The 24,048-nt window shown below is 42.0% G+C and overlaps 1 protein-coding gene across 20 annotated transcripts in view; it reads right to left on the bottom strand.

The window, feature by feature from the left end:
* Positions 1-1,544: 1,544 nt before the first annotated feature.
* Positions 1,545-24,048, bottom strand: part of tcf7l2 (transcription factor 7 like 2) — a 107,328-nt gene continuing 84,824 nt past the window's right edge. For 3 of the 20 annotated variants that reach the window (XM_008436835.2, XM_008436851.2, XM_008436842.2), the window contains 9 exons: positions 21,616-21,718; positions 19,414-19,500; positions 14,018-14,158; positions 13,765-13,927; positions 13,540-13,647; positions 11,409-11,472; positions 10,557-10,607; positions 8,580-8,652; positions 1,545-3,884 (listed from right to left, as the gene is read on the bottom strand). In XM_008436835.2, the coding sequence (XP_008435057.1) occupies positions 3,422-3,884; positions 8,580-8,652; positions 10,557-10,607; positions 11,409-11,472; positions 13,540-13,647; positions 13,765-13,927; positions 14,018-14,158; positions 19,414-19,500; positions 21,616-21,718 (1,253 nt within the window). In that variant the 3' untranslated portion in view covers positions 1,545-3,421. Of the gene's footprint in view, positions 3,885-7,398; positions 7,461-7,989; positions 8,063-8,579; positions 8,653-10,556; positions 10,608-11,408; positions 11,473-13,539; positions 13,648-13,764; positions 13,928-14,017; positions 14,159-19,413; positions 19,501-21,615; positions 21,719-24,048 lie in introns of those variants that run through there. The other 17 variants (XM_008436839.2, XM_008436846.2, XM_008436852.2 and 14 more) reach the window with 13 other exon arrangements.

The following is a 24,048-nucleotide window of genomic DNA, read 5'->3' on the forward strand; positions in this document are numbered from 1 at the left end:
TGGGGTTTCATCTGCAGTGAAATGAGTGCTGCTCTGGTCTGTTGTGGTGTAGAAAGAGTTGAGCAAAAAAAATCGAAGCTCTCGATTTACTGGTCCAACTAGGTTCTGACCCTCACCTGTGGTCATGAGATGTGGATCAAGACCCAAAGAACGACATCCCTGATAGAAGTTACTGAAATGTGCTGCAGGATGGCTGCTGGGTTCCTTCCTTTGGTTTTCCAGGCACATCCCACTTGGAGAAAGTCCCAGAACTCGATGGATGGACTATAAACCCGTCTGACTTTGGGATTCCTAAGAATAATCTGCAGGACGTTGATGGGAGTTTCATCCAAGACCCATTGACCCAGTCTCAGATGAGACGACGGATTGATGGAGATTTTAATTTGTGGGTAAGTCTCGATCTGCATCAATCACCTGTGCTGGAGGGCCAAATTTGTAAAATTCTTGGAGTTAGTAGCTTAATACAAATAGAGACTCCAGATACAGATTGTTGTTAATAAGTGACCAACTGGTTGGAAACTCAAAATTAATATTTTTTAAAAATCTTTCTGCTTAAGATTTCTTCTGTTTTTGATTTTCTTTTTTCTCACGCTTAAATGTTACCAATCATCAAACAAAATTTATGATCAGACAAAAATTACGTTCATAAATACCATTCAAAACAATGAAGCCATGGCCTAGTTACTGCCAGACATTCAGAAACAAGGAATCATTTAAACAGAACCTGTGTGAAAAAAAATTAAGTGGGCTAAACATCATCCCCTGATCTAAAGAAATTCAAGAAGAAGATTCTGACATCAATCTGGAAATGGTCATTAGGGGAAACCAAAGTGGGAGACATTAGCCACTGATACAGAGAACATAGAAACATGGAGCAGTGGTGAACCTCATGAGTGCCTGAGATGATCTACCAAAATTACTCTCATTAGCAAATTGATCACTTATCCAAGAAGTCACAAACGAACCCAAAACATCTCAAGGACTGCAGTGGTCCATGTTCAAGCATCAGCAATAAGAGAGTAACTGGCAAAAACAACATCCATGGGAGAGTTTCAAGGTATAAACACAAAGCTCTTTCTCAAATTTGCCAAAGAGGTCTTGGTCTTGGTCCCTCGACATTTTGGAATGTGTTCTTCCAGTTACATCGGGTTTAAAGCTAAACGTATTCCAGAAAACAGTCATCGGAGATCGTCTGACGGGCTGCATTGCTGCTCTTAGTACCTCGATGTCCTGATGTAATTGCTGGAACTATGACTTCTGCTCTCCAGCAGAAAATCCTGAAGCCAGATGTCCAGTTTGTGACGTCAAGCTCAAGTTCACTTGGGTTATGCAGCAGAATGACGATCCTAAGCACACCAGCAAATCCATCTCTGAATTGCAAAGACTTAAACCCTACGAGTGAGATGCAGCTGCATTACTTTAAAGAGTTTGAAAATCCTCCAACATGGCCGCCCACCCAGTAACCGCTAAAGTTTGGGACCAGACACCCAACGACCGGCAGGTCAAAGACCATGGAGGGAACGAATAAGAAGAAAACGCAGGTGTGCACATACTAAGTTGCTTTTATTAATACAGAACTGCATGCTACAGAGACTGTACAGCATAAACATTTATTCATTACAAAAAACATGGTTTTAGAACCATTTAAAATAACAGGAAAAAAAACAAACAAACAAAAAGATAAGAGCATAAAATAGAACAGGAACATCACAGCCGTTAAGGAAACATTCAAACTATTTATCATTAGCATCTTAATAAACCAGAGAAGAAATCGACAGATTACAGTCGCGTCATGTCAACTACAATGGCACCGAGTGGATGATTCTCTTGTAGCTTTTTTACAGCCTCTTGCAACATCAACATGCCTATTTTTTCTATCTACCTATATGTAGTAGTGTACTTAAAAGTGGCAGTTTGTGTATTTTTTTGTATTTAATAGTTTTTTATGAACCTCCTAATATACATAATTTTGGCCCTCGTGGGTTTGTACAGTATGATGTCCGTCTTTTTATTAAGTTTAAATTTTAATATTTGACAATTTGCTACCAAACACATTTGTTATAGCAACATTTATACTACATACATAGCAATTCTATGTAACGTCACAGCAAAGAATGGTATCAAAATTAAAATAAAAACAAACAACGAAACGAAACAAAAAAAATAAAAATTCCTACAGCGTGTTTTTTTTTCCTTTTTGTTTTAAAACTGGGGGAGGTGGGGGCTGAGGGCAAATTATCACAAAAAATTTGGCACAGAAAAATCTGTACACGAATCTACAGTCTGAGAGATGTGACTGTGCAATAAAAAAGAAGGGCTTTAAAACACTTTTTTCCACTGAAGACACGGTACCCACTGCCTGATTTCAAGTTTTCTTTTCTTCCTTTGCGTGTAAAATGGCTTATATAGACGCGGTTCTGGAAATGAAGTTGTGCATACTTCTTGTTTATGAGATCTACACAGAACAAGTGAAATCTGGGTGCTTTCAGCGAGGGGAAAAAAACTAACCATAACAAAAGCTTTGCATTTTTTTTTTCTCATTTTAAATCCTCCTTGTAAAAATGGATCATTCATATAGTTGTTTAGCTTAAGAAAAAATCATTTGTACAATGTATCAAGAAACAAAAAAATAGGGTCAAAAAGAGACACAACAAGATACAACAAGCAATCTCTAAAGCAATAAATACTACTGGTCCTAGCGTTGTGACATTTTTGAATTTTATAACCCTTGACCCCTCCCCACCCGATCCCCGCCCTCTTCCTGTCGAACCCGCCAAAACTTGCCTGACTCCGCCCCAAAAGGTAAACGAGAAAAAAAAAAAAAAAGACAACGCAGTGGAAGAATGCATATTTAACACAGTAATCACCCCTCCCCTCCCCGATATTCTGTACATTTAAACAACAAGTAACATCACAATTAAAATTGTTCCCCAGAGAGGCGTAGCCGCTAGCCCCCGCACCCCTCTGAGAGTTCGAACAGATGTTGAATGATTGGTTCGCAGGCTCGTATTTAATACAAATAAAGAAGAAGAACCAACTCTTTCAGGAAAAAGGGCTTGTCGAATAACCTAGCCTACCTATTTTATATTTGTCTTTAAAACGTTTCGAAAGTGAAGTAGATTAGTTTTCTTCGTGTTTGCACTGTTTTATCGCTACAAAAAAAAAAAAACCCAGACAAAAGAAACAAAATTCATAAAAATTTTGGCAGATTCACAAAGCTATACTACAGCTCATTGTACTTTATAATAATTAGATTTTTTTGATAATGAGGGGTCAAATATTGACCAATGAACTTCAATAAAGCAAACAAAAAATAAATTTTCAAAGCCTTGGTGGCAAAGAAACAAAGAGAAAATTGACTGAAAGTGAAATAGAGCAAAGAGAAAACCTAGAAAGTGTGTGTGAGAACAAGGAAGGTAGATTATTCTATAGACTTGGTCACTAGCGACAGAGGCTGGGGGGCCGTGGAGGGGAGGAGCGAGTGGGAATGACACAGCGAAGCTGACGGCCGGATCATGGCGGACGCCACGGAGGAGCCCGGCTGCCGCGAGGACGAGACGTCACTGTGCTCCAGAGCGCCGTTGTGGGAGGAGGCGCCTCTGGGCGTCTTGCTGGCGGCGGCCGCCGAATTTTCCAGCTGAACCAAAGATGGCGGTGGGGGCCCAGCCAGGAGGTGCGGGTGGTGGAGTGGCTGGTGGGCCGGTTTCATAGTCAGTGAGAGAGGTTGCATTTGTTCAGTGTGAGGTTTGGACTCTTTCGGAGAGGGGGAGGGAACCACGGAGGAGGGAGAGGATGGGGGGGAGTCTAGTAAGCTTCCGTCCGTAGAGGGAGGACTGGCACAGCTGCCTTCACCTTGGATGTAGCGAATGCACTTTTTTTTTCTCCTGAGGGACAAGGTGAGAGAAAGACACTTTCAGGACCGTAGGACTCTGTGTTCCTCTAGCACTGAAGCTCACTTAAATACACCTCAGCATCCAGCAGTTAACCAAACCATGTTTGGTAAAATGCGACTAATGCTGTGGTGTACTTGAGTGGCTTCATACACTTTAAGCTACGGAAAGGTGGTAGAAGTACTACACCATCGAAAACAGACATTTAGGAAAGATTACATAGCAGGAAGCAGGAAGGAAGTAAAAAACACAAACAGGAAGGATGAACGAAGATTAAAGGTGACCAGGTTTGCTCCCTGAATTTAGCATAAACCCTATGTAACTTGTCCCCAAACTACACATCAGTGTCCTTACAATCAAGAACAAGATAGAACGTGATCTTTTAATTTGGGTAAAATGTTTTATGACTTAAGACTAAAAAAAAAACAATGGATGAAGCTGGTTGGCAATTACATATAGGGATTGTTTGCTGTAATCCAGTGGCGGCACCGCTAACGGAAAAGTTAGCTACGCTAACGCTTCTGTCCATAGAGGAACGACTGCCTTCACCTTATGTTCTCCCCAGAGGAACAAGGTGGGAAAAAAAACATTTCCAGGACGTTTTCAGTTCCACAAATGCTAAGGCACGACACCAACATGGTATCTACCGGAAGCTAATGGTAAGGCGCTAACTTCAATTCAAAACGTCTCTGCCCTTTAAAGACTACAACCATTTAGCACCAATGTAATTTTGACATTATAATTTGCATATTCTATAATGCTTAGACATGGTATTTGTGTTTACAACTTGTTTCCTCCTGTCCGTGTTTTATTTTGTTCCTGTTTGTTTCTTGTTTGAGGAAACAGAGCTGCTGAGTAAACGGTCTCCAACCACTTCAAAATAAGTGGTTGGACACTTATTTTGTCTAACCACTTATTGGACAAAATAAGTGGTTGGACTTATTTTGTCCAAATAAGTCCATAAGTCCAAAATTTCAACACAGATGTTGAATTTTATACAAAACAGCCACATAAATTAGCGCTTAAGAATTTATCAAAAAAATAAATACATTTAAAGAAAGCTAAGTGCTTACAGTTTTCAAAGTTAGCAAAAGCGCTAAAACGCTAAACAGAAAATTAGCTCTGCTGTTAGTACATTAGCAGTTATGGAGGGTTATAAAATGCATATGAGTGATTGATTATCTTTTAAATCTAATATTCCTTTACAATTTTTTTTATAATATTTTGATAACTACGGTCATTCTGGTGAGCAAAAAACTCTGTATGGCCAGTTGAGAGTAAGACCAGGAACCTGGGTTTAGCTTTAAGCTGGACTAGTCTCTTATCTAGTCTTCGTCTTAAAGGATCCACTCACCAAAGAAACAACCGAAAAAAGTCGACACTATCCTCGCTGCCCTAAATCTGGCCTACAGACACAAATACGAGTTTAGGGGTCAAGACATCGTGTTTAGATTCCTGCCTGAGGTCGGGAAACCCCCCCCCCCCNCGCATGCCGAGTCCCGAGGCCACGCCGGTACCGCTACGTGGAAAGCGATGTCTAAAACACCGAAGTGAGGGGGAGTCGAGAGAGTTTGGATTGCTGTATTTATCTGTGGTGGCTCTCTTGTGAAGACTGTGCTCAGATTTGGTTCAGGGGGTGGGGGGGGGGGAATCTCAGCCCACCTCATCTTTACGCTGACCCTGACAGTGACCCCTCTCCCTCAGCTCTTATCTCTATCCCAGAAGCTACGGGGCGTTTTTAAGTCTTACCGGCAACAACACAGAAGGTAAAAACAGGCCGAGGTGTTTTAAAATCCAGCCGTTTGTTTGTTTAAATCACATCTTGTAATTCTGAGGAGGAAATATATATATTTTTTCTTATGAATGCAGAGAGCAAACCTTGGGAATGAAAAAAAAAAAAAAAAAAGATTACACACAGAAACCTTGACCACATGCTGAGTGAAAGACAGGCATGCAAGTAAACGGTGAGGATGGGCTTTTAGGAGCAGTCCGCACTGAAACCGCAGCTCTAGATGGGGCAGAACATCGACCGCGAATCAAAAAACAAACGTATCGTTTTGCTCCTACGTGCACACGACGCTCTCTGTAACTGTCTGTCAAACTGCAACAAATGAGCTAATATCCATTTTTTAACAGACGTATTGATTTATAGTATGTTCCTGTGTAGGCTATTGATTCTCTTCGTCTCTCGGGAAATTACATGAGATGCAACTTTTAGGAAATGGAGCCCAGAGAGAACTTTTAACCTCTCTGACTGGATCCTAGCACTTCCTCGATTCCTCGATCCCTCGACCTCGCGATTGCTGCTGCTCTTCCAACAGTAATGCCCGATGTTTGATAACCTGCGAGTCGGACTGAAGGGAATTACAACGGCCCAGGGGAGCGGATGGAGGTGGGAGAGTGGGATGCATGGACAGACAGGTACATGAATACATTTCTAAGACTAACTTGGGTTTGGGTGCACTGTCTCATTTATTTTAAAACAGAAAAGCAACAATGACATTTTAATATTGCAGTTATGTGTTTTTTTTGTGTGTAGAATATTTGCACAAAAAAAATAATAAGAAAAATATTTTTTGTGATTTATATTTATAAAAATATAAATCATTTATTTTTTTTTTATAAATATTTGTAAAAATAACATATATTTTAACATATAGAAATATATATAAAAAGCATGCTAAATTTAGTGATATTTTTTAGCATTCATAGTGAAGAATAGCTACTTTTTGTTCAGTTCTTACGATAATATAAGAATTTAAAGCTTATATTAGCTGGTTCATTAGCTAGTCCAGATGTTTCTCTGTGAAAATACATCCAAAAATATTTCCAATATATTTTTTCAAGCAAAAATAAAAAAAAATGGAGGAGTGTTTCTTTCTGCTAGCTAACCTGCAGTTGTCAGCAACAGGTAGGGGAGGGGTACCGTGCTAATCTATCTGCCTTACAGCAGAAGAAAATCTGTTAGTGCCATTCCATCTCACATCATTCAAAATGTTCCTTCCTTTCTTGTAAGCTACAGAGGTCTTTTTTTCAGCCAGCTGATGAGTAGTGTGCAGCAGCAGGTGGGAAATGGAGAGCTCTGGGTTGTGTTCCAACATTACTGGTAATTTTAGTGATTGTAAAAGTAGCTTTTCAAATAAAATCTTGATGCCGTTAATTTTCCCCGTGCCTAAAGGATCCAGGGATTTTCCCGCATCATTTTAGCCGACTGACCAGCAGAGCGCAGCAATAGGTGAGGGAGGGGCTCTAAGCTCTGGCCTTTTTCGATCATACGGAAACATTTATTCATTTATTTTTAAAAAACCCGCCGTGGCGGCGACAAGCTCACGGCTAGGCTTGAGCAAAAAAAACCCCGGAGAATTCGCCTTTCGTTTCACGGACTCCATTTTAATCCCGAGCCCATCCGTTCGAATGAGGAAAACAAGGAGGATGAAACACTGCGATGACCGTGGTGCAAGCGGGGAGACACAGAGAAGGGTCGTTACTTAGCAGAAACAAATACCTACCATGAAAATATCCCCAATTCAAAGACTGCTTGTGTCAGAACAGAAAGACAACAGGTAGGGACTAAGTAAGGGTTATTGAAGAGGAGTTTGGAGGAAGAAGAGGTGGAGAAGGAGGAGGAGGAGGAAGAGGAGGAGGAGGAAGAGGGCACAGAAAAGAGTGTCACTGAACAGGCCCTCAGAGGAAAGCAGGGCTAAATTTGTAAGCATTACATTGCCAATTAGAACAAACACGACAGTTAAGAAGGGAGGGTGTCATCAAATGCTTGGGCAGAAAATGAATTTCAACCATAATTTATGGAATCACCGCAAATTATACATAAAAAAAAAAAAAAACAAAAAAAATCCTTGATGCCGCGTTCAGATAAAGTCGGTTGTGAAATTCATTTTCTGCCGCTGGGCTTGAACTGAGTTCAACAGGAAAAAAAAAAGAAAAAAGTAGCTGAGCAGGAATTTTATAGGAGCAGGTGGGGGAAAAAAAAGAGATTTCCATCTGTCAGCACGTGTTTTAGGAAGACATTGGAGCCAATTAACGAAGGAGGAAGATGCTCAGTGTGGATGTCTTCCTCCCGGTTGGACTACAGCAGTTATACCTGCATGGTTTGCACCATAAACTCAGCTGGTCAAGCCCGAACAAGGCACGACACTTCTTTGGGGTATTTGCATCTGTTAGCCAAAGAGGTAGACACAAACAGACAAAAAAAAAAAAAAAAAAAGGAACAAAAAAAGAAAATGTACATGTCATTACACAGACAAAAAAAACACAGCCAGGGCTTAGATTTAGGCTGGCAACACTAGGATAACCTCCATTTGGACCAAACTATTGGACTTCAGATCCTCCAAGCCTCGACCTGCCAGTTTTTTGGCTTATAAAGTATTCTGCAGTAACCTCCCCGCTTCCCCTTGCATATTTATTCGTACTTTCATGCAAACCTGTCATTCGTCCGAAACAAACACTCACGTATTCCCCCAAACAGGAAGCAAGAACCCTGAGAGAGAGAGACCGGCAGGGCGTGGCTGGAGGAAGCTGGGTGGGTCACAATAGCCAGGCGGGACAGACAGGGAGGAAGGCGCAGAGGGAAATAAAACGAGCAGCGAGAGAGCGAGAGGAGGCATTCCCAGCGTTCACACGTCCCCAGCCTTCACCTTGGCCCTGGCCAGTGCAAGCACACACCATACACACCTGCACGGGCCACACCAGTTATTCTGTTGGTCGAGCCCAAAGCGCGCTCGACACTTCTTAGGAGCGCTCAGGTCTGATGCCACAACAGGGAAGGGGAAGCCAGCAGAGGAGGAGGAGGAGGAGGAGGAGGAAGAGAACCGAAACCAGTAAAACAAGAGAGTCAGGAGAAAGGAGAAAAAAAAAAAAAAGACAGAAAACCGGTGAATCTGTGAAGCTAAGCAGTGGCTCCAAAACCCCACAAGGCCATTATCAAATATGCATAAAGTCAATGACATTGTACCAGAAATTAGTAGAACCCAAAAGCATGCAAGCTATCAAGACACATTACAGAAGCAATCCCTTCTCTGTAAACTCTGAGGGAAGTTAAAGCAGATTTTAGGATAGGTCTTAACAGATTAAAAAGGATAAAAACAAAAATAAATGCAGGTTGGATTAATTTGCTGTTAGATGCTACCAGTTTTAATCTGCAGGTGGCAAAACTAGACAGTGGGAGCAGTGAGACTTGGCTCCAGCCAGGGGAAGGATTAACAACAGGCTGGATCTTCAAGAGGGAAGCTCATCTTTAGACCTGGAGTCAAACAGTTTGACCGGCTTCAAAAAAGCAAAAGCAGCACAAAGTCACAAAGGCTCTATCCATTCATAAAGCAGGCATGGAGTGATCTAAAACCCAAAAAATCCTTCTTACTACTGCCAAATAATACATTCGTTACTGCAATTATAATAATCCTGCACAGACTGAAGCAGAAATAATCACTAAAATACCTTTGGGATATTAAATCTTTTTGTCATTCTGCTCTTTACTTGCATATTAATGTGAGCACATCAAGCTGACATTAGCGGATTAATTAGCTTAGCTGCTTACACAAGTATCCAGCCTGCACAGAAATAGTTTTAAAAACTGGTGAGTTGTCTGCAACCAGAAATATTTCCAAACAGCTGAATTTGTGTTTCTTACAATAGGGGTTTAATTTTAAGTATTTATTTTGAAAAAGGTAGTTTCTTGTGCAAATGAGAGAACGCGCTTGAGTTTTTGGATGATTCTCTTTTCCTGGACGTCCAGGATTTTGTGTTTGTGGTACTAATTTGGAAATATTTGCGATACTTGCGCTTATTTATGACGGTAAATGCGACTTTTTATTACTCGTTGTATAGATTATGGGCTATAATTCGACATCAATTAAGACTGAGGCAGTTGTTTAGTGCAAATAAGAAAGTTTTTAACAATTATTAGCGGAAAAAAGAAATGCGGGGATTTGTTGATTTTGCATAAATTTCCACGATAATTCTCACGAAACTGGAGGGACTGATTGATATAACTTGGCAGTAAACAGATAAAAACTGCATTGATTTGATTGATAACATAATATTTAAGCACATTTAGTGTTTAGTCTGGAAACTAGAGGGCCACATAAAAAGCTTCGGCGGGCTGGATTTGGCCCACGGGCCTCGAGTTTGACACATGCAGAAGTATTTGGGAAAACTAAAACTGCACTTTTTAAAAAACTTGATGCCTATAAGAAGTCCAAGCCCATTTCCAACTTTCTGAGTCGTAGAAGTACAACACTGTTTGAGTCCAGGCCATGTCTGAGTGGATACGTCTTATAAAAACAGGGAGATGGCCAAACTCATGCTGGCCTGTCAGAAAGGCAAAAAGGCAGCTACCAAAAGCATATAGATTAAGGAGGTTTACCCTGATGTCCCAAGCCCTTACTTCACAATAATAATCTATCACTTCCTCAAGCACACTGCATTGTGATTTAGCCAAAAAATAGAAACATATGGAGATACAGCCTAGCTTAAAGAACATCGACATTTTAGGAAAAGAAAGCAGCAAACAAAGCCAAAAAAAAAAAAAAGAGCATATTTCAGAATAAAGAATTTAAGGTAAAACCCGTCCCATACACATACATTGATTTTAAAAAAGGAAAATAATCAAAGAAACAGTTAGTAATTTGATACTTAAAATGACATTAGCACCTGTAATCGGAGGGAGTGAAAGGCAAGGGTTTGGAAAATATTCTCTGTGTTCTGAAAAAAAAAAGAACAGATAGAGAGGCCTTCAAGAAGAAATCCGTCACCAAAACGAGCGCAAAATACATTGATAACAAGTCGGCACAGCGTCCTCACAATATGAATCAGAAGAGTAGAGATGGATATAAAAATAAATAAATAAATAACAGAATTAGCAAACCTCCTTAATTTTAAGATGTAAGTGATTTGTTTTTATTCAAAAGAAGAGCATGCATGGAAGCAAGCATGAAGCACACACGCATGCACGGTTCTGGGACATACACACGCACACGCACACACACACACACACACACACACACACACACACACACACACACACTCAGACAACAAGGCACAGTAGTGCAGTCGATCTGCAGGGCAAAGGCAATATAAAATTATAAAAACAGGGCCAAGCACACAACTCTGCCAAAGTTAATGGCTTTCAAAATGCTTCAAGTTCTTAAAAAACACATATCAAAATACCAGGGGGCTAAGAGCCCAAGCAGGGTGGGTGAGGGGGGTGTAGTGGGGGACTACAGGGGGTCATGCATATTCAGTTGTTATTAGCTAGGGAGAGCTGGGGAAAATGGGGGGGAAGAGGAGGGAGGGGGTTTACAAGCAACTCTACCATTTAAACATTGCACTGGGTAGCATAACTATACCGAGAAAAAAGAAAAAAAAAAGGCAGGCACAATATATATATAAAAAAAAAACATAACAGGAAAAAAAACAAGCTTGACTTTTATCTTGCAAGATGTCACATCTGCCTGACACATGATGGGGTTCTTCTAATATAAGAGATAATTGCAGCTCACTTACCATTGCTCTCTGCTTGCTGCTTTTCCCTTTTTCTCTTCTTCCTTTTCCCCTGTTGGTTAGCCGCCAAAAAAATAGAAAGAAAAAAAGAGATAGACACCGACAGGAACCTTAGTTATTATATAGCAGAATGCCCAAAACATGAAACAGAGAATAGGACTCATCTTTGTGTTTACTTATTTATTCATTCACTCTTTCTCTGCTGTTTATTCCCCTTTCTTGCTCTCTCTGCTGTGTTTTTGCCCTCCGGTTTGTAACAGCCACTGCAGGCCAGACAAAAATCTCCCCCTCTCTCTGTTTGCTGTCTGTTTCTCCTCTTTTCTTCTTGTAATCTTGTTCCCCCCACCTCCCTCCAGATTTTCTTCTGTTAAAAGCTAGACATTTTGACACGCTTCTGCTTAGCCAGACAGATTTCTCTACAGCTGCTGGAAGGAGATTGCCCTGGTCAGCAGCATGCAGAAACTGAATAATCTGGCACTTATGTGTCAGAACAAAATGTCCAAGCTGCAAAACATCCACCATAGTCAAATAGTCAAGCTCATCCAAACACATAGTTTTGTTAACTGTATACTGTGACCCGAAAATATATCTTAGTTTTTTGTTTTTTTGATAAATAAAATAATCAGACTGCAAATAACAACAGGTCATGATTATAAACTCAGAAAGACGCTTGAGATACATTTGAGTCCAACTTTCCTCAGATGCTTCAGTTATAACACACGTCCACTCTGATCAGTGGGCATGCCACACCAGTAGGTGGCGATAAAATCCACCTTAGCAACATAAAAATAGACAGGAAGTATATCCTAGAGACGGCGTGAAAGCCTACTGGAAACCATAATGTCTTGTTTCTCATGAGCTGAGGTGTTGGGACAAGTTGAGGGAGTTACACGAAGCTCCAAACAAGCAGCAAACAAGACATTTACGTTACTAAATCTCAAAACATGCATTCGTTGTTGGTATAAGAATTCACTTTAGAGACACTATGGGGAAGAAACAACACAATAAAAGCTGTAGAGGCTAAAAAAATAAAATGTATTGCAGCTTATAGTAACTTGCACCATTTAATCCCACTTTATAAAACAGGAGCTTTATGATCAGTTGCTGCAGATATTGACACAAATTTAAGGCCTAGGTCACACATGCTTGGATATCTGGTAAAACAAATATATTTTTATGCATTTTGGCTTTTCATTCACATGAAAACCTGTTTATTTCACTACAAATGGCTATTTATAAGAATTCTGACCAAAGTAGAGATTTGAGAAAACTTCATATTTGCGTTTGCGTGTGGAAACGGAGACGTATGGTCCAGCGCATTACAGTCTGCAGCAAATAATGCGCCAATTTATTTACACACTTGATTTGACACGATTCCCAACTGATGTTCAACGGTGACTTTGTTATGTTAACTTTGTATTCTAATAATCCGTTTAAAAGTAGTTCAACATACATATCTTTGCACACAAATGAACAGGAAGTTGTGGCTGCTTTGAAGCAATCTGATTGGCTGACAAGTCTTAGCTTAGTGCTACGCTGCCCCCTATGGGTTTGGCATGTTTAAAACAATGCTCTGGAGCGGATTTGTCGGGGAACATTTTCTGAAACTGATTCTTTATTATTTTTTTTAAAAGATGTGGCAGAGACATTTGTATAAATACACAGACACATGTGGACGAGGCCTAAGACTAATAAAGAATCCATGATGAATGAACAAACTAATGCAAGGATGGATGGACAAATGGACAGATGGACAAACAGATGCCATATAAAGGGATGAAAATAGATTTTTTTGTGCTAGTTCTTACTTATCCACACTTTGGAAATCCTTAAATTAAATTTTTTCCAGGTTGTGTCAGAACTCTGGTGTTCTTAAGAACAGACCAAAAGATTCACCAACAGGAAAAACCCACTGAACATTTCGCACATTTATCACACAGCTGACAATTAAGCTCCACCATGCAATAACAGGCTGCACTTTAATAAGTCTGTCACATTTTAGAAACACAGAAGAAGAATCTGAGGTCCTAAGTGTGTAAGAGGGAAAAGCAAAGAAACACTCTTCCTGCGAAACCAAAACAAATCAAAGGGGAGAAAGAAGAGGCCGTTACGACTTGTAAACCTAAAAACTTACATAGTTGTCTCGTGCTGACCAGCCGGGGTACAGCTGCATGTGGAGCTGTCGCTCTTTCCTGGCCAGCTCGTAGTACTTGGCCTGCTCCTCCCGCGATAGGGCGTGCCACTGCGCATTGACAAACATGTCAGGACTTTTTATTACCGTCCGCACTTCAAGATTCAGGTACGACTGAGTCGCATTTCTTAACCATATTCCCCAGGCCGGAACGTTTTCTAGACTTACCCTTCGCCCCAGGATCTGGTTGATAGCAGCGCTTTCTTTCAGTGTGCACTCCGCCACCACCTTGGCCCTCATCTCCTTCATGTAGAGCATGAAGGCGTTGAGAGGCTTCTTTATGTGGACCTGCTTCTTCTTCTCCTCCTCCTTTTTAGCGTCCGACTGTTTCCTAAAAAGCGGGGACAGAAGAGGACGGGCGGAGTGAGACGGGGCGCGCCGCCACGCGGGGAGAGTCGAGGACGCGGGGCGGGCTACTCACGAGCTGTTGAGTGAGCTAATGTCGCTGTGGGAGGATTCCTGCTTGACGTTGGGCGTGACGATGGCCGGGTGAGGGATGCCCGTGGTGTGCAAACTGTGGTGGGGGGGCACCATGTGTGGGGGGAATCTGGAGGACAGAAGACTGTGTAAATCGTCAGAATGGACACGGATGAAATGAGGAGATGGAGCACAAACAGCACAATGCAGATGTGGCTAAAACTGGACTTGTTTTTAATCTTAAGATTACACAGCGTTTAGTTACTGTCATTAAAATGGAACAGAGGACAACAGAGACACAATGACATTTTAAAAGCGAGTTAAATAAAATTCAATAATAATAATAATAATAAAAAAAACATTTATGTATGTACATTGTTAGGTTTTTATATGACTGACCAACACAAAATGGTGTATATTTATGAAGGGGAAGTAAAATGAAGAATGTTTTTGCATATGGAAGTGATGGAGTCCCTCAGGGAGGAGAATCTATCAACAAACTTTATTATAAATAGCCAGAGGTCAAATGTAGTCTCATTTAAATGTTTTAGAAGTAAAAAAGACTCCATTGCCACCATCAAGCACAGCGATGGTCACATCATGATGTGGGAATGCTTTCTTTTATTTTCTTGAGTGCAATCATGCAAAAACACCTCGTGAGTGCTCAGAAAGACTTGAGCAGGACAATAAAACAAGCGTTTTTCATGTGTTAGAATGGCCTAGTCAAAGTCCAATTAACAATCCATGCTAAGAATTGGAAATGGATTGCTCCTAATCCAGTCTGACAAAGAAGAACAGCCAAAAAGTCTGTGGATGTGCAAGACAAAAACAAACTTGGAGCTGTAATTTCATACAGAGCTGATTCTCCAAAAACATTACTTTGGGGAGTTTACAAATGCGTGCCACACTTTTCAGATTACGCACTGCTTTGTGTTGGTCCATCCAATAAAATCCCAATAACCACACTGAAGTTTGTGATTGCTGAGGTGACGTGAAGTTTGTGGTTGAAACGGGACAAAATGTAGAAATGTGGGAGAAGCACAAAAACCTCCGTACTGAAAAAGAAAAGCCTAAATTTTGGATGGCAAATCTGTAGCGATTATCTCCTGTCGAGCCAATCCTGCAGAGTAGGAGAAACGCTCTAGTTATCGCTCCAGATTTTGGGTCTCCATCTGCTTTCTGCAAATTCGGCCCCGTCAGCACCGCTGCCATCTTTATCTACCTCACTCTCCCATCACGGTTTCGTAATCTCCAACTGGTCCACCACACAGAAACTCTTATTTAAGAAACGATTTAACGCGATTTAACAGCCCGGATCCAGCCACACAGAGAGTGTGTGGAGCTAATTATCTGAGCATGTGTGCATGTACATATATATAAATATATTTATATCTTCATGTGTACGTTTAAAGGCCTCCACGTGACCAAACAAATTTAAGAGAAGGATGAAGGAGAAAACGAAGGAGTAACTCTTTTATTTTTTTGTTAAAGCAGCTCATTATCCGACTGTGTCTGGCTGCATGGCTCCGAGCCAGAATATAATGATGAGGATGAACTCGCCAGGAACAACTAGTTTCTGTTGGAGGCCATCTCAGGGGAGTACCACAGCTACTACCCCACCTCCTCCTCCCATCAAACTCTTTTCCTCCATTTCTCCTTTCCCCCTCTCCTCCCTTCATCCCTGACACGCCGGTGTTTGTGCCGCGTCATCGGCTGATGGGGAGCATGGCGGCGGCGGCGGTGGCTGCACAGCGCCCATCATTAGGGCCCGCGTTTGCTCCGCTCCCTCCGTTTTCCTTTCTCTCCCTCCTTCGCTCTCTGTGCACTTGTTAAAATTTCCTCTGTTCTTCTTCTCTACTCCTCCTTGTCCCCTCGCTGCCTCCACCCTTCTCCCCTCCACCCCGCAGCCACCGCGTGGCCCAGGTTATGGTTTAAACATGACGGCCGTCCCTTTGAAGCGTCCGGGGCATTATCATCGTCGTCGTCATCATCATCGAGGCTCATCAGCAGCGAGCGGCAGCCTGGACCAATTTAAGCAACATATAGAGGCAGTGGAGACCCCCACCTGCCCAGCAACCCTGGGGCTTCTGCGTCTCAATCTGAAAAGGTAAGAATGGCTGTCGGGAGAGGGGGTGGAGGCGGGGCAAATGGGGGATTGGGTCACCGGCGCGGTGAGGCCGAGCGTTAGCTTAATTGCCGGTAGCCCCCTGCGCTTGTTTAATGTATAATGATGTGGCCGTTCCGCGGGAAAGAGAGGAAGGAAGCGGCATGACAGGAGGACATATCAAAGGGCTAGGCTTGATCACAAGGGACGAAATGGTCTTCACATCCACCCACCTGTCCCACATACATCCAACACACACACACACACACACGCAAACACACACACAGCAACACAATGAGGGGGAACAAGCTTTGGCTGCAACCCCATTATCAAAATAATGCATCAGATTTGCTCCTCTCTACTTCTCTGATTCCTTTCAAACCAGAATGGATCGTTTTACAGGACGACTTATCAGCGCCGTTCCCTCAATCCTAACTCCTGACTGAACGAACAGGGTTCGTAAACTTTTCCCACAGTAAAATTCAATTACTCTTAAGGTATTTTTAAGGTAAGTAGGCCTATTACAATAACAACTTTTGATAGGCGATAAATTGGCCCAGAAGGTATTGCGATAAACCGTAATACTGTCATTTTGAGACCATTTTCAATTGATACAATAAAGCAAGTACATCCTCTCAACGTTCAATAAGCTACCGCATATATAACACTTAAACTGCAGGACAACTGAAACAACAAATAAAATGGATACCGAAGTATCTGAGCAAAAGCACCAGACTGAAGACTGTTGTCATCCAGTCCAGACACATGAAAAAACAATCGTGCAAGTGAAATTATCTTGCTTGTTTTAATTTATCACGCAACTAATTGAATTATTGCTTACTGTGGCAGGCCTAAATGTACATTTTCAAATTTTTCCAGCGCCGCACTTTGGAGAAAAAAAGCAGTGCTAATGAACTAAAGCAGAGAGTTTTAATTCCATATTATGCAATATTATTTAGTACTGTTATTAATAATGTCTTGTGATAATATTCTACATTATGCCGCAGGGAGAAGGTCCACTAAAATATGAGAGAATTTTGTTTTGAAACGTCTCGCCTACACACACCTTACACATCTGACTAGTCCGAGAAAGTTCTAAAAATATATGTAAGAAATATTCTCGCCGAGTTTTCTTTCACTTAGCAAAGAGAAATAATTTTGGTGATTCTAACTTACCTAAAACGCAACAAAAAAGAAAACTGCAGGATTTTTATTATGTTTTAATATCTGGTTTCATCTGTAAATAATCCAATTCAGGCTTTTAATCAAATGTTAGAGTGTATTTTATTACCATATTGTGCGGTTTGAATATCAAGCACTTTCAAGAACTTTATACAGAAATCAGGCACTTTCCAAACCTTAAAAACTTCAATCATTTTGAGGTTCTTCCAGCACCAGTGTGAACCCTGTGAAGAGCCGGGCTTTGGCTCATCTTCGCTCTGCTTCCAGTCAGCGGAGCTCGCTGCAGACAGACTGAGCTGCCTCAACACGCTGACCGTTTTGCTTTGCTTTGAACACAACCAACTAGCTGAAGGCTACGTATGAAAGGAGGTTTGATACAATTAAGCCGATTGTTTTGGATGTTTTGTTCTTCTCTGGTGAGGAGTTTTTTTTTTTTTTTTTTTCGTTTTTGGAAGGGTGGAGCGATGGGCTTTAAACCCCTCCCCTCCTTCTGCAGAGAACTCCCAGAGCTCTCCATCTATTCAGTTATACTAATTCAATTAGGGGCCTCATCACAGGGGCATTAGCTCTTCCCCCATGGCCAGGCCCCCTCCCCCTCTCCCACACCCCCAGTCAGTATATTCAATTAGCTGCACTGGAAATAAGATGATCGCATAGTAGGGGCTGTCATTAAGGGAGCAAATTAGCAGTCGCTTAAAGCTCGGCTTGGCCGGGATGCTGCTGCCAGATGCCAACGTCCGACCAGGCTTGCCATCCGACGGACTGACTGTCTGCACCTGAAACTTGTTGGGCAACGAAGACTGAGAGGGAAATCAGTGGACTGGCTGGCTTCCTCAGCACATGGCCAGACAGATTTAAAGAGGAGTGGCAAAAGCAAATGAGGTGGATTAGCAGTGCATGCTAACAATGCTACTTTGAAATATCTCTGCTGGCCAGACAATCGAGCTGTTAGCATCAGGAGACTGTCACTCAGAGGCCTCTTCAGATTTGTTGCAACACTGACTGCTACTGGAGATTCTTCCTGCCCACAGCATCAGACACACCACAGGACAAAAGTACAGAAGCCTTCCTCTGTGTTCGGCAACAAGTTGGGGAGGGGCAGCTGTTTTTACTTTGAATTACACCGAAAAGATAAAGACATTATTTGTGTACCTTGTGAGTAAAAAGCCAGCTGCAGTGTGCAGCAACAGGCGGAGGAGGGGAGGGGCGACGCTGTTACTGCGGCACTTTCACCCGCATCTCAGTAAAAAGTAGGAATGGTTTTACTCATCATTTTTGTGATTTTTCAAGCTGTAGCTTTACAAAAAAAAAAAAAAAACTGTATATGTTAATTCTGGCCCCTGCCTAAAAGAGGCCGTGCTTTCTCAGCTGCTGGCTCTTTGCATACATGATCCATCACTGTCACAGAGGACTAAACAAGCCGCCCCTCAGGAGCTGCTTTTCCAATCAGGCTGTAATTAAACTCAAGCTCGGCTTCAGAGGAGCAGCGACCAGAGGAGCCTGAAGAATCCAACCCAACGCAGAGGAGATGCATTCCTCACCAGTAAAAACACCAGCACACGTGTTCAAGATGACAAACACACACACACGCGCACACACACACACACACACACACACGCACACACACACACACACGCGCACACACACGCGCACACGCACACACACACACACACACGCAAACTCGTCTCCTCTCACGGGAGCCCTGATGTCCACAGCGGCACTTGAACTAGACCCTAATGGGGCGGACGGAGGCGACCGGAGCTTCCCGTGGTGGTGTCACCTTCAAAGTGCTGCTGTTTGTTTATCTGTTTGGCTGCTTCAACTCGCAGCAAGGACATGCCCCCTCCGTTTCATTTCTGCTCTGCCTGACATGCGGCGGGGGTAAACGTTCTTCAGGGGCCTCATTAGAAAATGATAAATATAATTAATATTTGAGCATGCAAGCTGGAGCCCCTTTCCTGCACTGGAGAATTGGCCTTTTGAACACGCCGATGTCGAGCGCGAGCGTCTCCTTAAGGGAGACGTTTCTGGAAGACGTGCGCAGATAAGACGCAGACAGATGAGTGAGGAGGAAGTGAGTGTGAAGGTGCTGGCGCACTTTGTGTCTAACTCACCTTGACATGGATGCGTTGACAGTGAGCGCAGTTGGGTAGGGGTGTCTGAACCCCCCTGTCGTGATTGGATAAACAGGTTGACCTTGCCTGGGAAGAGGGGAAGAGAAGAAGAAAGCGGATAAGGTAAAGGAATAAGGGAGATGGAAGAGGGGACGCCAAAGCCCCACCACGGGCCTCTTTATTCTCATTTGATCAGGACAAAAATCGAGGGGATTGCAGAGCGCAGATCAAAGCGAGGGAAAACTCTGAACAATTTGAATGCCACAAATCTTGATAGCGGTGGCTAATTAAATTTCATAACCCTTTGCTTGGAGTCGACAGAGTGGGGCCCCGTTCCTCCCCGAGCTGGAACTAGGTGTTTTGTTGTGATAATTAAAGACGAAGCGCGGGTCCCTTTAATGGAGCCATCACGCTAATTGAGGTCTACACATCCAAAGACAAACAATAATGAATGTAAATTTATACCAAAATAAAGTGCAGCGAATCAAAGGGCGCCACGACTGCGCTCAGGGCTTCTCTCAGTATTTAGATCGCGGTGAGAAAACATTAAATTAACAGAGCTTAATTTGTAGCCTTTTGTCATATTAACAAGTGTTGACAAGAGTTACCAGGGGAGAGCCTCTGTGAGGAATTGTGGGTAAAACACAGGCAATCACAGCTCATTGCTCTAATTGGAGAAAACGCAGACATGCAAAATAGGATTTGACGGAAAAGTGGGAAGTTGAGCTCGGTGAGAGTCTAAGGAAGCAGGTCCAGGAGAGATTGGGTTGGAAAATCAACTCTGGGTTTCAAAGAGGAAAACCACTTTCAGTAATGATCATAAGGGATTTAATTGTTTTCAGCGTACTGTACTGTTAACTCATAAGCCAGATGGGAAAAAACAAGCTGCCCCCCAAATAATGATATGTAAAAAGCCTTAAAATAACTGGATAATTGATCAAAGGAGACAACTAAAAAAGTTTAACCTTTAATTCCAACTAATTTTTTGATATTTAAAATATTTAAAGGAATTTTTAATACAATACCCCCAATGTGGCTGAAACTTTTTTTTTAATTGATCATATATTCTAGATGCTCTCCTTCCCTGGGGTTAAAATATACTACTTCTCAAAATGGGAAAGGCAAGAAAACATAGTACACAAGTAAAGCAGATGTGCAACGAAAACACGACTAGCTACTGGTCTGAACTTACAAATAAAACAGCTGACAAACTTTGTTTTGGTCCTTCACTGCCACCACAGCTGAATGACAAACCACAAAGTTCTCAAGCAGAAGTCCTCAAACTATGGTTTCATTTTGGTGCAGCTTTTTAAACTCATGCGGTGGAACATAGAGTTCTGTAATTTAGCTCTGCACATTAACACTGGGGAGGAGCCGAACTTTTACAAATGTGCTATTACTCCCCTACTTTACAGAAAAGGTCCAGGTTTTTCCAAATTTAAGACTTGTAAAGACCATGATTAATGCAATTTAAAACCTGTATTGTGCCAAAAATGCACAAAATAATTTAAATTTGCAATAAATTTGCACTTATTCACTTCAGGGTTTTCCCCAGTGCATTATAAGCCTGGCAGGTCACCAGGCTTTATTTGTGCCCCCACCAGGCTAAGCATTGCTTACTTTTTTAAAGTCTTTTTAAAATGTTTGCAACTTTAAGACTTTATAGTTTTGCTCAGGTGTTAATCTTTCAATAAAGAGATATTTTCAAACTTTAAACATTTTTTAACTCAAAAACACAATGGCTGCTGGATGACTGACTGCCCTAGCGCCCAACCACCGGGCTTAGCAAGTTTTCTGGAAACCTTGCATTTCAACTAAAAATCTGTTGTGCTCTGCAAGAACACTGTAAATGGATCACCACCAGGTCTTTCATCTGCATAATTATCAAATACGCAGTGGCTAATTAGGACAAAAATGGTTTGCAAGGCACAAAATCAACCCTAAAAAACTAAAACCTAGAGGAAACTGGAGATAAGCACACAGGACACAAAAGTGCCCTACCTTAACTAAAACAATGATTTCCAAACATGGGATTAAAAGTACTCAAATTAAAGGTTAGGGTGACATCATGCTAGTTCAATACATTTTATTTGGGGGTGCCATCAAATTTGTCAACCATCATAAAGATGTGAACGCTTCTAGACTTTCACAAAACTCAAACGAGCGATAGAAGAAAGAGTAATAATAAAAGGAGTTGCTTACTGTGGTACTAACCATCCTAGCGGATGGGGTATCTGGCCAACGGTGCCAGGTGACAACGGGTAATAAGGAGATATGTCTGGAGGATGAGGAGGCCTCGGGATTCCTGTGGAAGGAAGAGAAGATGACAGGGAGGGGAGAGGAGGTGGACAGACAAGACGAGGACAAGGAGACAGAACCAAATCTTTGTCAGTGCTCAAATTCAGTCTTCGTTGAGTTTCACATCACAGCAGAGCAAGATGGGAGGAAGACGAGGAGGAGGGAGGCAGAGAGAGGGAGGAAGGGGGCTTGTTGCTCGTGTGTACACAGCGCTAAAAATCACACTTGCTGATCAAAGGCCTTTGAGGGAGGCGGCACAATGTGTTGGAAGAGGCAAGGGTGTAGAGGAGTGAGGAGAAAACACCGACGAGGTTCTTGTCACATTTTGTCTGGCAAAGCAGGAGATTAATGATATAAAATGATGGAGGTTTAGAAGTTAACAAAACAAAGAGAGGGAATTAAAAAGCTGTCTCTGTGATCAGAGAGCTGCCAATAACGGTAAAGCCAGCTGACTTTATGGATTGCTACCTGATGCATACATCAGAAACGCAACAGCAGACATTAGATTAGATGCTACCTATGTCACCATCGCTGCCATCCTGAAGATCTCCCAGATATGCCCCCCGAAAAACAGCTGATTTTCGTTTGCCATCCTCCCCGCTGACAAACACCGACAAAGATGTCCAATTTTTTTTTTTTTTTTTTTTCTTTGTCGGGACGGCTTGCCGAAACAATCTCAGCATCCTTTTACTTTTCCGTGGCAGCTGACAGGGGAAGAAACGGCATCGACAAGCTGCCCTGAACGAACAAAATAATAAGAAGAAAAAGGAAAAGAGAAAAGGTCCCGAGCACAGCCGAGCGTAAAAATAACTTCCTCTCTCTTTGCAGAAACTTCAATCGAAGAATACTGGAGTTCTGCAAAAGCGCAAATCAGAAACGGGGAAATTTATGCGGCTGACGGTGTGACATTTCTACACAGCTGGTGTTGCTCCAGGTATTCAAGGTGGCTGCAGATTATGCGCAGGTTTCTGTTTAAACTTTGCACTTTTGTTGCTGATGCACAATGTGATGAGTTTGCATGTGGCTGGGAGACTAAACCTTTCCAGGAATACCATTTTAGCGAAGGCGAGTCCCATTGAGTGGAAAAACCCAGAGAGCATTATCCCATCGTTGAGCAATATTAACTCATTAATTAATTAAACACTGCGGCCAATTAAGCTGCCCCATTAACCACTACATTAAACAGCAGCTGGCACATTATTTCTCCTTTGTAAGGGGGCAATCATAATAAGGGAACATTATTACCTAAAACATGGGCCCAATCCGCCAGAGACCACAGAAAAAGCACAAAATTATTCACCGCATTGAAAAGCACATTAACCAAGAAGAATGGACTGAATGATAGTTAACAGAATTAAGTGCCGGGTCAAGATGCTCTCGGAAATGAATGAAATTACCTAAAAAATGTGCTCTGGATGCTTGTGGGAGATGCTACAGCGGTGCAGAAAAAAACGTTGAATTCAGCACCTGATCTGCAGAATCAACAGGCTGTCAAGCACCAAAAAAAAAAAAAAAAAAAAAAAAAGGAAGTCCAACAGGCTTGGATTATATCGATGAAAGCTTGAGGAAAAGGGTTAAAAAGCGCTTGAACTTCCTGGAATCTTCGAAGATCGCAGGTCTCCGTTTTTTTCTGAGCTCAAGCCACTGAGGCCGCCTCGCGTTGAGCAATCGGATTTGCGGTCATGCGAGTTCGAGGCTGTTTGCCGAATTCCCTGATTTACGAGGCGCTTTACGAGCCACAGCTCAGGTCGTTGTCCTCGAGTAAGAGACGAAACCGAGCCACCGAGCGCTGGAGCTCAGTCAGACACAGACGGAGCTGAACAAAGAGGAACCTGAACTGTTTTCTAAATGTTTATACGCAGATTTCTGTCCTCGAAGATGCTCTGGGTTTCACTCGCTACTCGAGACACTTTTCAAACACATTGTGCTGAATTTTAGTAGAGCTTTGAGCAGAAATCACAACACATGTAGTTTTACAAAAGTATTCATCTACCTTGAACGTTTTTCATATTTGTTACTTCAGAGGAAAACATGCGGTGCATAATAGTGAAGTTGAGATAGAGAAGTGGCAGAAATGTATATTCCATCCAGTTTATTCTGATAAGCATGAATAAAATCTAATCAGAAGACATCAAATTCATAAAATAGTCAACCTGTGCTTTGGATTTAGATCTGTACTTTAATTATGCCATAACAACACTGGAAAAGTGTAGCTCTGGTTGCATGTTTGGGGTTAATGGCGGCTCCAACAGGTTCCCCCAGAACAAGAGGAGCGTTCCTACATTACTCTGATATAAAACACCTGCTAACATGTTTTATGGTGTGTTCAGGGTTCAG

This window comes from Poecilia reticulata, linkage group LG19, assembly GCF_000633615.1.
Source record: "Poecilia reticulata strain Guanapo linkage group LG19, Guppy_female_1.0+MT, whole genome shotgun sequence".
Classification (NCBI taxonomy): Eukaryota; Metazoa; Chordata; class Actinopteri; order Cyprinodontiformes; family Poeciliidae; genus Poecilia; species Poecilia reticulata.